This window comes from Chelmon rostratus, chromosome 11 (genome assembly GCF_017976325.1).
Source record: "Chelmon rostratus isolate fCheRos1 chromosome 11, fCheRos1.pri, whole genome shotgun sequence".
NCBI classification, from domain to species: Eukaryota; Metazoa; Chordata; class Actinopteri; order Chaetodontiformes; family Chaetodontidae; genus Chelmon; species Chelmon rostratus.
In genome coordinates this window covers 4,336,850-4,349,853 of record NC_055668.1, presented here as the reverse complement: position 1 = coordinate 4,349,853, position 13,004 = coordinate 4,336,850, and the positions used below count along the sequence as shown (strand labels likewise).

At 43.9% G+C, this 13,004-nt stretch overlaps 1 protein-coding gene across 1 annotated transcript in view; it reads left to right on the top strand.

Annotated features, from left to right (window-relative positions):
• smap1 (small ArfGAP 1) overlaps positions 1-13,004 on the top strand; it is a 98,792-nt gene extending 85,788 nt beyond the window's left edge. Inside the window, exons 9-11 of the mRNA XM_041947995.1 lie at positions 3,930-4,122; positions 9,078-9,319; positions 12,858-13,004. Of these exons, the coding sequence (XP_041803929.1) occupies positions 3,930-4,122; positions 9,078-9,319; positions 12,858-13,004 (582 nt within the window). The remainder of the gene's footprint in view (positions 1-3,929; positions 4,123-9,077; positions 9,320-12,857) is intronic.

Sequence of the window (13,004 nt, the reverse complement as noted above, 5' to 3'; positions counted from 1 at the left end):
TGATTTCCTCCTTATTTCATTTTCTTTCATTCCTCTTTTCCGTCCTGTCCTTCCTGGCACTCTCTCCCTCGAATTCAGATTTCCAAAGCGAGCTTTGCCTTTGTTTTCAGTAAATTAGCACACATCCTTCAGCACACATACCGGGCCTAGTGTGGTTTTAAAGCCACAGATGGTCTATCAGAGGGGAGTGTATGAGTTTTTCAAGCAGTGATGGAAAACCGTAGGGAGAAAGATAGTCTAGTGTGTGTGTGTGTGTGTGTGTGTGTGCGCCCGTGTGCGTGTGCAGAGGTCTATGAATAGCGACAGTGAGGAAAAGGCTGTCAGAGTGGTAATTCAGAGCTCTGGCTGCACCCATCAACACCAACATTGGCTGAGAAGAATGGAGCCTTGTTGAAGAGGCTTTCTATTACACAATGTGCTGCTAGGAGCCTCGCAACACATCACCCACTATGTGGATTGTGTGTGTGTGTGTGTGTGTGTCTTTGTCTGTCTCAGTGTGACTGAGAAAGACAAAAAAAAAGACAGATGTATATGTGACATAGTCTGCTTAAAATTTCTTTTCCTTCAGAAGTGAGGTTAGACTGACCTGTCATTTCATTTTACGTCGTGCGCCACCAGTTTAGTTTTGGCAAGAAATCTGCTGGATGGCTTCACTCTTCATTCAGTGCAAATGGAGCTAATGCTCCTGGAGTGTCTGGCAGTCACAGACAGGGGAATGAGGCCTATTTTACCACCAAATTAGCTCTGGTTCTTAAACTGGTTAGGCTCAGGCTCAGGCAGGGCAGGCTGGCCTATTAGGGTTGCTGGTTTGATGCATGTGTCCTTGAACAACACACTGTCATTAGCTTTGGTTGTGTGTGCCAAAGGAATGTAATCGTGTACTGGTTGTCTCTGGAAATACCCCGTCCCAGTGAGTCCTACACATGCCCCCTCATGCCCCCTTTGGAAGCCAAAAACACCTTGCTAGCATGAGTACACTGCTGTTTCTTTATTCTCCCCGAATAAATCCGATTCACTGACCTTTTGCACAACAGATATTTTGACTTGTCATAGCAGGAGAAAGAGCTGCTCGAACTAATGGCATCGACGAAGGCTTAACTCCAGCAATTAATGCAGCGCAGTACAGCAATTTACAGTGTTACTCGTTACATTTAGAGTTGTGTCTGCTGTGAAAAGGGTCGACTCAGTTTCAGCTTCAACACTAATGAGTGAGGTGACTGAACCTGCAGCCAAAACAATGAACTGAACGACACTAAAGCTCAGTGGGGGGGTCGGACAATACGCCTCTGAGGGTTAACAGAGCCATACATCTACAACTCCACAGTGAAAGGTTAGAGATCATGTCTTCTTACATTGTTGATTATGACAGTAATTAACAGCAGTTTTCATTGGTTACCATTCCACATGTTGCTGTTCCATTCCCTCCCTTTATCATTCTGGATGACGTTCTTATCACATAAGCTCAGAGCCGGGAGACTCTGCCTGAGTCACGCTGTCCATTCTACAAATATGTCTCGCAGAAGGAAGCTGAATGGCCTGCGATTACTGCAGTTTGGGGGATTTGAAGTCGGTTAAGTGTGTTTTCAACTTTGCGAGCAAGCTTAGCAAATAGGTTTAGCTTCGTGATTGAGTCATGTTGTATGGCTCGCTGTCATCAGACGGATCAGGTGAGGGCAGTTTGCTGCCTGTTCTCACCTTCTATTCCCTCCTCTACTCAGGAGCAGGTATCACGCTAATGTGCTGTAGCTATTAATAGGAAGGAAGCTCCATGCTGCCTCTGTCAACACCTGACTCACCTTCACTGGCTTCACTCGAGAGAAAGAGAGAGAAAATGGACCGTGTGTGTGTGTGTGTGTGTGTGTGTGTGTGTGTGTGTGTGTGTGTGTGTGTGTGTGTGTGTGTGTACTTTGGCATCATTAGCTATCCATCTTCTCTTTAGCTCTGTTTATTCCTTCATCTGCTCCTGTCCTCACTTCTCGCTCTCTTTTGTTCTCTCCTCCCTGCCTTCCTCTTCTCCACTTCCTTTGGCATCCTTGCCACCTCCTTACCCTTTTCCTTTACCTCTTTTCTCCCATCTTCTTGCTTTTCCTTGACTTGTTTCCTCTATTTCCTTTAGCCCTCCTTTTGCTTTACATTCTTCCATCCTCTTTTTCTCCTCCCTCCATCCTCCAGCCGCTGTCTCTTTCTTTGCCCCCCCCTCCATCCTCCCTCCTCCAGTCAGAGGAAGTCAGCAGAGAGAGACAGAGGGGAGCAGCACTGCCTGCTAAGCAGCCGAACACAACACACTCACAAAGCTCTTGGTGTGCGTGTGTGCGTGTGTGTGTGTGTGTGTGCTGGGCTTGGGCATGCACACTCAAGTATTAAGTTTGTGTTTGTGTGTGACTGAGAGAATGAATAATGTGTGTGTCTGTTTGTGGATGAAGTGTTCTCATGACAAGTGTTTGTTCACCAGAGCCTCCTGTGTGTGTGTGTGTGTGTGTGTGTGTGTGTGTGTGTGTGTGTGTTGCACTGTTTATCACACTGTCCCGCCTTATCTTATTCATGAAGTCCAGCTGACTATAGCCTCCCCCTAGTTCTCTCCATTCTCTCCCTCTCTCTCTCTCTCTCTCTCTCTCTCTCTCTCTCTCTCTCCCTCCTTAGCTCTCTCTCACTCACTCACACACTCGCACACACACACACACACACAGACACCTGTATAGAGCTCTTTAGCAGGTGTTACTTTTTTGTCAGCTCCATCCATTAAATATAATGGGTGTGTGCCTGAAAGGTTTTAAAAAATGAAAAGGTGCGTGCGTGTGTGTGTGTCTGTGTGTGTGTGTCTGTGTGTGTGTCCTGTCTGAAACAGTTCATGTCTACCTGTCTTTGCAGCGGCCTAATTAATGTCATCTGTCTCACTTGCAGTGACAATACTTCTACGCTGTTGTCTCCTCCGATCTTTTCTCTCCTTTCCTGTCCTTTATTCAGCTCTTGCTGTTCCCCACTTTATTTTTATCTTGTGTCTTCCTTTGGCCTCTCTCCTGCTTGCCTGTCTTGTTTCATCTTTTCCCACCCTGATATATGCAGTATGTATCGGTGAATATACGTTCTGTGTGCAAGCATTTTTGTTACCTGCACAACTGCAAGACCAATTTAATCAAAAAAACAGTCAAATTTAGTGATTGAATGTTTGTGAAACTCTTACTGAGCAGTCCTAGAGAAAACCTTCAAGATTGAAATGTTAAACAACATGACGTCCTGTAAGGAGAGGTCTAGGATGGCTTTAAGTTAGCATTGAGTATCTGGTCAGAACTGTCCTCATGTTTGCTTGTTCTTTGGTGGGATAGCCGACTTTAAACTGTTTCATTAGGTCAAAGTTCTTGTACAGCTTGTGTTTAAGCAACATTTTTGAGATGTTGTGATGCTTTTGTTAGTAAAAAATGCAGTAAAGTTAATGTCTTCCCTGCCGTCAAAGTGGCCAAATTGAACCACTGTAGCTGAAGTAAAGGAAGTGATTGATGACAGTCTCTTGTCAAACCAACCACATGACGGTTTAATGTGATGTTAACACATACGTTTGATAATCAGGTGGATGTTCATGACAGGTTATGCTAATGGTTAATGTCAAGTTATTATAACAAGACATCTCAGACAGTGTCAGCATTAAAAATGACATAACTGACGCTTCACGCATCACATTCATAAAGACTCTTTCATGTTCAGAACAGGTGTCATGTCAGCCTTAGTGAGTTAGAAATGAACATTACTCTGAAGTGCCTAAACTAATGCATCTTATCGGCACCAGCATAGAAATGTACCCAGCTCTGCCTTTGGTACATCCCGCTCTCCACATGCACTATATGCATGTTTGAGGTGGCCAAGAGTAGGTACATAAACTATACATATTTCATGACATTTCTCTTAATCCCCTCCCCCCTCTGTGTCCCTGACAGTCTGCTTCCAGTACAGCACCTCCACAGGCAGACCCCTCCACCTCCTCCTCTGCCTCCTCCTCTACCTCTACCACTACCACCACGAAGGCGGAGCAGAAGAAGCTTTTATCTAAAGACTCCATCCTGTCTCTGTATGCCAGCAGCTCAGTGGGCAGTCAGCCGCAGAGCCAGCAACAGCCTGCTCCAGGACAAGGTAGCACACACACACACACACACACACACACACACACACACACACACACACAGCATTGTATTAACCCTCTCTCATCCATATTGAGTCAGTAAAGCTTGATCATCTCATCCAACATCTACTGTACATACTGTATTTATGCAAACTGATGAGCTAAAATGTGTTCACACCAAACTATTTCACAGCAGTTAATATACATTCTAGTTGAACCAGATTCTCATCAGCTGCAGGAAATAACCCTAGCATGCAAAGACTTATGGGTACATTGTTACAAAAATAACCTTTTATACCTCTGCTGTCTGGCATCTCAACTGGTCAACCTAATGTGAAGCAAACCCCAACCAATCACCCAGTAGCATCTTATCTATCTAGCGTTATATATATTTCTTTTCTACTCCAAGTGGCCACAACAAGGTTGATCTTCTCTTAGTTTTGCCTTTACTGCATCCACAATGCAACAGTTGCTGCTGTAATTTACCTATTACGGCCACTGGCCTTATATTGAGGGCCTTAGTGAGCATGCTGATGTTCACACCAATGATCTATCATCAAATCAAATTAGCCTAATATCATGCAAAAGCCAACACACAGCAAACATACATGCATGAACCCAGTGTTGAGGTTTGTTCAGACTAAATGTGTGACAAATGTTTGAGCTGCACTAATCAACCGTCAAAGAGTTACCATCCCACTTTACAGTGCATTTTGGCATCTTTCAGATCATTCTTTCAGTTTAATGACTGGCAGCTTTACTGTTGTGGTTCAGTCTCACCGCTCCCATTGAACTTGTTTCCAGCAGCAGGTAGCTGTTTTCAGCAAAAAAAAGCACGATAAACCTACTATACATCACTGCCCAGCACCACACAGCAGACACACAGTTTACTTATTTAATTCATTTATAAGTGACGGTGTACAGCTCAAACGTAAATGTCACCAGTTAATAATAATAATGATAATAATGCATTTTATTTATAGGCGCCTTTCTGGACACTCAAGGTCACCTTACATCATAAAAACAAACACAGAGTTTAAGAAACAAATAAGAAAAGCAATAAAATACAATTTAATAAGGTTTAAAAATAAAGAGAGAAAATTGGACCATGTTGGTGGTCAGACAGAGTACGCTACTCTGAACAGAGTTTTGAGTTTGGATTTAAAATGTGAGGGTGAGTCAGTATTATGAAGGTCAGGTGGGAGAGAGTTCCGGAGCTGGGGAGCAGAACGGCTGAATTCTCTGCTCCCCATGGTAACAAGGCGAGCAGGGGGACAGGGAGATGGATGGATGGATGATGGGGAGCCAGTGGAGCTGTTGTAGAATGGGTGTGATGTGGTGGATGGAGGAGGTGCATGTGATGATACGGGCGGCTGAATTTTGAACCAGTTGTAATTTATGAAGGGTTTGGTGTGGGAGGCCAAACAGAAGAGAGTTGTAATAGTCTAAAGGCTATGAACAAGAATGGCAGTAGAGCGGGGAGTGAGGGACGGACAGAGTAGGTTAATATTACGTAAGTGGAAGTAGGCGGAACGGGTGACATGGTTAATATGGGAGGTGAAGGAGAGGGTGCTGTGGAGGACGACACCCAGACTCTTTACCTGAGGGGAGGGGGAGATGGACGAGTTATCGATGGGAATAGAGAAGTTACAGACTTTGTTTAATGTGGATTTTGTGCCAATTAGAAGAAGTTCTGTCTTATTGCTGTTGATGCACCATGCCAGATTATAGCTTCTGTAGTCCCTTAGTCGGAGCAAAGAAACAGCACAATGACAAACAGTGCAGAGTGAAAACACACAAAGTTAAAACAGGAACGCAGGACAGTCGATACAATAATACACGCAAACACACATCACAAATGTTTGCTTGTCTAATAAAAGCAAGCCACGAAGACCATAAGATAGAATATCAAAATAAGTGAGTGCAGAGCTGAGCAGCTTTTAACAGACTTTTTAAGTTGGCTTTGAAAGTGCCAATAGAGCTGCAGCTCCTCACATGGACAGGCAGGGTGTTCCATTGATTAGTGGCTGTTACACAGAAAGCTGCCCAATTGCAGTGCAGAGAAATGGTATGGTAATGTAAACACATTTTTATAATTAAAAAGTAAATTCTGAATTTATAAACCAGATTTTTTTAAACATGTAGAGTTTCCATTTGGATCCAGTAACACACTGAGATATTTCAAATCATTGGTTGTCACACCTTTCACCTTTGATGAGAATAATATAGGAGGTTGTACCATAAATGGAGGAAAAACAAACCTTTTGTCTGGTTTACCTTTCGACTTAGACACAATTGATCAAACTAATGTGTGATCCTTTCCAGCACAGTTAGTAGTGTCATCTGCGTACATTTGCGGTACTACATCGTGACACCGCTGAGGGAGATCATTAATACATAGGCTGAATAATAGGGGACCTAAAACTGACCCCTGTGGAACACCTATTGTACACTTAATGTTAGCGGATAGTGCGTGACAAACTTTAGCACATTGCATCTTATTAGAAGAATATGAAGACATCCATGCCAGTAATCTACATAAGAAGTTAACTTTAGAGAGTCTTGGTATTAAGACATTGTGATTAACTGTATGATTATGATTAACCTGGATAGTCTACGCTTTTTATGAAAAACCAAAGAAAAATGAGGAAGTTTTGTATAGCAGATAAGCAGTAGGTTTTCTTTTTTCCCCATCTCTGAAATCATCTTATGACCCTCACATTTACCATGTGACTCCTGGGGTGTGCTCACCCCCAGGGTGGGAGCCAGATGTGGGTTGATACAGCTAAAACATCCTATTTTTTGTCATTGCCATGTGAAAAGATTGTATGTTGCTGTTAGAAGTCTTGCTCATGGGCAAATACATGATAGCTGTTGCTCCACAGCTACCATTTATTTGAAGCCATGGACTGCCCGGTCAAACTGCTGAAATGTGTTGTGCATGTAGAACGTAAACAAGCACTCTACACATATAGTGTCTCATAAGCGAGAAAAAACATACAGCAATATAAGCACCAGAGCACACAGTAAGTAGGTGTTTGTACACAAACAGAGACACAAACCTACACACTTTCACACCTACTGCACATCAGAGGAAAGATGCATCATAAAAATGGAGGAGAGTGAAGGCAGATGAAAGGTCAGTGTGCTGAAAAGCAGACAGGTCCACTCCACGCTGCATTTACTGGAGTCCCACTGCTGCAGTAAAAATAGAGAAGTGTCTGCAGATTCACACTCATCTCACAGTTATTATGTGTAAAGACTGAAGTGCCAAGAGTGATAATGTGTGTGTGTATGCATGCGTGTAGGCAGATGTTCACGCACACACGTACGTCAACCTGAGCATGTTTGGAGCGTGTGGGAAAGCATTAGCGATACACTTTTTCTGAATGACGGAGGATAGGAGGCAGCAGATTTGTGCAGCAGGCCCATGTGCATGTTGATTATCGTGCTGCATGATTAGGCTGATGTATAGAGGATTAGGAATGGAAATCTGGATGAGGGGCTTTCTGCAGCCTTATTGTCCTCGCTGAATCCAAATAAATGATGATGAAGATCAAAGCCACGAGAACCTCGCCAGGCTAATGCCTCAAATCACTGACTTCCCTCCTGTGTGTGTGTGTGTGTGTGTGTGTGAAAGAGAGAGCGATAGAGAGAGCGAGACCATGGCTGCCTCTCTATAATGTACCAGGCTGGATGTGGCTCCAAGTGCAGCTAATAACAAAACGATCAAAGTGTCAGAATACACTGAAGTCACAGTATGTAACCATCAGACCTTGAATCACTGGATCCTTCACTGATCCTCCATTGATCCTTTATTGATTTCCACTTTGAATCCATACCAGTAGAGGATTCGAATACTTTGAGACATGAAAGGATTTGTGCTAAAACATACCTTTCAGTGTCAGGTTTAAGTCTGGAACACTTCGTACATGCAGTCACTAAAGCTTTCCACTCAGTGAGAATACTGCTCAATTCATGTTTTATTTTGCCACTTACCACATTCCCACAGTGGGCTCATGCAGCGTTGATGGGCAACTGGACTGATGGTTGCTATTTTTTTTGTGGATGTATTATACTTTGCAGCTTCAGATTCAACTTTAGACGCGGTGATAAAAGTGTTTTTGCTTTTTGATGTGTTGAAATTGGCACTGCCATGTAAACCTCTAGTCTGCTTCGTCTCGTGCTTTCAGCTTCACATTTCACTTCACGCGTGGCTGCTGCACAGTAAAATCCACCCCGTGTTGTGCCAGTTGGATGCGTTTAATGTGAGAGAGCAATACAGAATGTTCTGTTTGATCGGAAAGTGAAGAGCAAACAGACTTTTATGAACTATTATGAACTGTGAACATTCACTTTGCGCTACAGTACATGCTGCATTGTTTCCTATGAATCCCCAAATTTGAATCTGGCAGGAATGGCCGACTCCACCATGAACAATGATAACTGCTACGTAGATACATTGAATGGCTGCTGCAGAACAAATCTTCCCATGAGTACATAGTATCAGAACTGGATTGTGATAAAATGAAATTCTTCATAAATTACAAGAACAAAACAGTGGCTGTAGTGGTCATACAAAGGGTTTTAAAGTGTTTTGAACATTGTAGCTGGGTTACGTGGAGGTTTGACATCCATAAGATTTCTTGTTTTTAAAGCAACATTTACTTTCCACATGTCTTTTAGTAAATCAAAGCAAAACTGGATTCATTGCAGTTTGTGAGGAAAACTGTTTATTTACTTCAACACAGCTCTGTTCTCTCTTATGTTTAGTTGAAAATGTGCTCAGTAGTAGGAAAATTAACATGAAGTCTGTAGAGCACAGTTACATAAATCTAACTCTGTGTGTGTGTGTGTGTGTGTGCGTGTGTGTGTGTGCGTGCGTGCGTGTGTGTGCGTGTGTGTGTGCGTGTGTGTGTGTGTGTGTGTGTGTGTGTGTGTGTGTGTGTGTTGTTCTTCGCCACAGCAGGGATGTACATGGGCCAGCCTCAGATGCAGTTCGCTCCGCAGGGTTTCTCCCCAGGGATGGGCGGCGCCGTCCCACCCACCACCATGATGGGCGGGGGGGCCATGATGTCCGGCGTGGCCCTGTCCAACGGCGGCTACATGGGCATGCAGCAGCAGCAGGGCGCCATGCCGGTCAACCAAGGGCAGAACGTGTACAGTATGCAGCAAGGACAGCAGCAAGGACAGTGGAATATGAGCCAGGTAACACTCAGGACCGACACAAATATATGTTCCATCTAAAACTCACTCAGAACGTTGGTGCTTAACTCATTTTATGGTGATTAAAGCATTTGAACGGGATTCACTCCAGTTTCTCTGCACATGAATCCTTTAAGAAGCATCCTTACATATTTATTTCTAGTCACTTAAATAAGAATGTCATAAATCCTGTGACACAGCACCTGTGAAGGATTTTATTATCCTGGTTCTAAAAGTTAATATATGGTTTTACAGAACGTTCTGCTCTCAAAGCCCTGTGCAGTAATGACATCACCCCTCAGCCTCTCTAAAAGCCCCAAAGAGCAGCTTTAATCAACTGTTCAATCATTTTTATAGCCAAGGTTATTGTAAAATACTGTAGTATGATGGATTTTTTCTCAAAGTCTAGCAAGTCATTTTCTTGTCCCTGTGTCCCTAATTCCAGCCTGGTACCATGAAATTATCCCAGAGAACGTGATGAATTCAGCCACATTTGGTGGGATTCTTTGATGGAGGTGGAGTGGTGACAAAGTCATCTAAAAACATACAACCAGCTGGGAGTGGCACATAATTTGGTGGAGTGAAATGTAGAATATGTATATAGTATGATAAAATAAAGCCAGTTCTTTTCTGTCATTTTCATTCAACATGTCATTAAGTGAATCATTATTCCTAATTGTGTTTTATAGCGGCTGTTAAAACATTTGACTATTGTCAGCAGGATTGGACCAATATACATTATGCAGCCGATACTGGTCCTCTAGTTACAATCCAATCTGCCCTACTCCGTGTTTCCCAGCTCTGATATGACAGATGTGATGTGCTTGATTGATCTGAAACAAAGAGCTCTATCGTCTCCACAGCAGTTCCTCCTTGTCGGACTCTCGGCAGCAACAAGCAGATGCAGTAACAGACAGTACTTGCCGAGTGGATTTACACAGCAAACAAGCTGTGTTCTGCTTACAACAGCTCTGTCAGCAGGTCAATCTGCTCTGCCCGTGTTCTGTTTATGAACTGGTATAAGCAATAAGGCCTGTATCAGTATTTGGGTTTTGATGTGATCATAGGTCTAATTATTGATTCTACCTACACACTGACTGAATCACAATATGCAAAGTGTGGCATCTCCAGGACAAGAGCTGCTGTGTGAGATCTGTTTCTGTTGTATTTGTATCGTGTTTACTGAGGAACGTCCGTACAGGAAGAAGCAAAGTTAGCTGACAAACAGTTTAGATGGTTTTTGATACTTATGTTGTTCTCAATAACAAAAAATCAGGACACAATCATGTTAACGTTTTGGAAGAAAAACATCATTAAGGTGTTATTAACAGTCAAAAGCTGTGGCTCTGCAGCATAAGCAGACATGAAATGTTGCTAAATTCTGATTGGTGTATGGAAGCATGTGACATCACCTGTTCCAGCAGGGACCTGGATCATTTCAAGGCAGTGAGAAGAGCTCAGACAAATACAAATACAGAAACCTCATGTGAAATAACCAAACTGTTGTTTGTGTTCGTGTTGGAGTCCACTGCTCACACACACGTTCTGATTGCAATGTGTTGTGCTTGTATTTCCATCTGCATCATCATCATTTTTCCTTTTTCAGATAAAATATGGATACGCAGATCACACGTCAAGACCAGGTGGAAAATGGGTCTTTTAACTTTCAACTTTCAATTCGTCCCAGTTAATGAACCAAACTCACTAATACTTACAGAGTAAGCTTCCAAAGTCCAGTGAAGGCAGGTTTTATTTATGTAGCGCAAAATCTCAGAGGGCTTAAAGTGAAGCAGTACTGCCAATTAGGGATTTAATTAAACAAGACGTTAATTATCAAGCCCAAGTGCAACCGTGACACTGTTAATAAAAACATCCGCTGAGTTAAGTTAAAGCTAACTGGATATTTAAGTAGTGTGCAGCCAATGACAAGGCAGGACTGAAGTCAGATCCTAAACCATGCACACATCTCTTCTCTTCATGTGAGAATACACACACCTCTTACTTATACCCAGTCCTTATCATACAGCATGTGAGTGTGTGGTTGATATCATAAATCACCACTGAAACACACACACACACACGTCACTGCCTTTGAATGGTCAAAGTGGGAGGGGCATGATGAGGTGTGTGTGTGTATTGTGCAGGGGGAAGTCATGCAATCTCTACATGACCACACACCACACACACACACACACACACCCGCAGTTTTCTCTTCAGATGCTCAGTATTTGCGGCTGCAATGAGATTTTCAAACAATCCACATTTTCAACCATCTGGTGCCGAATAAAAAACAAACTGAGTGTGTGATTAAAATCCAGAATCTGAGAATCATCACAGACCTCCTTCATCCAGAGAGGTGACGTGACACCTGGTGGCTCAGCAGCCAAACAAATCAGTTTGAAATGGAAATCCACACCTTCGATGTGGGTAGAGCGGGTCGTGTGCGAGGAGCTTCGGTTCACATGAGCAGCAGATGAAGAGATCCAGAGCCCGCTGATCTCAGATCCGCACCAGACCTCTAGTACCTGCACTCTTAGATCCGACATCAGAATTTTATTATGAAGTTTCCCCTCGACCTTCATCATCGTTTGTCAAGTCTCATGTTCTGCCTGTGCAACATCTTCTGTCGTCTCCTGTTTATTCCGTCCTGAAAGACAAACCTGAACCAGAGTTTTCCCACGACACAGACCCTGAGCTGTGGATCGTTTATGCTTGGCACGTTAAAATTTAGCACAACTGTTTCAACATGCAACTTGTTACTATTGGCTAAAATGCAGAGAAAGTAACAGAGTTTGTTTATTTTGCCTGATTTATTTAACTTGTTTGTAGCAGCAGTGTTTTGTAGCAGGGTCAACGTCCTGGCGAGGACGGGCCCTCATCAACAGTGGTTTCCTACCAGCCCAAGCTCTCTCTGAAGACAAGGAAAAACTCCCAGTGAGCCAGAATTGGGTGAAACCTCAGGAAGGGCAGTTCTAAGAGAGATCCCCCCCCCCTCCGCTTCGTTTTCTTGTTTTCCAGGACTAGTCGTAGGTTTAGATTTAGACCCCGTAGCGACACCCTGGCCACCTTCTCATTATGTGTTGTGAAATGGGTCGGCGGTGATGTCACAGTGATGACACTGTGGGCCTCCATCAGCTGAGAGAATGGACACACACACACACACACACACACACAGCTCTCAGATGACCAGATAAGCTAGTAGCACCACACCAAAGCACATTAATAAAAGATAAGATGGGATGGAAGGTGGAGGACGAGCAGGGGAACTGAAAAGGTAGATGGGGGGCAGGGGGTGAAGAGTTGGGAAGTGAACAGGGATGTGAGGCGTGGTGGGAGGGGGAGACAGCAGGGGGAGTCGAAAGCCTTTAAGAGTAGAGTTGAAGGTAAAAAGAGAGAGATGGAGGCCTGGGAGTGGGGCTAAAGGTTGGAGAGCGGTCCCCGCTTACAGAATGAGGGAATGGCTGTCTATTTTTACCACTGACTTCCCTCCTCTCTCTCCGCCCCCCCCCCCCCCCCCCCCTTATTTTCCTTTCTCGTTCAGATGACCCAGCAGATGTCAGGCATGGCCATGAGTGGCGGAGGGCCCACACCGGCCACTTTCAACCAATCAGGGGCCCCCGCAGCCGGTTGGCCCACGGCTCCACCGGCAGCTTCCGGCCAGACCCTCAGCACTCAGCTGTGGAAGTGA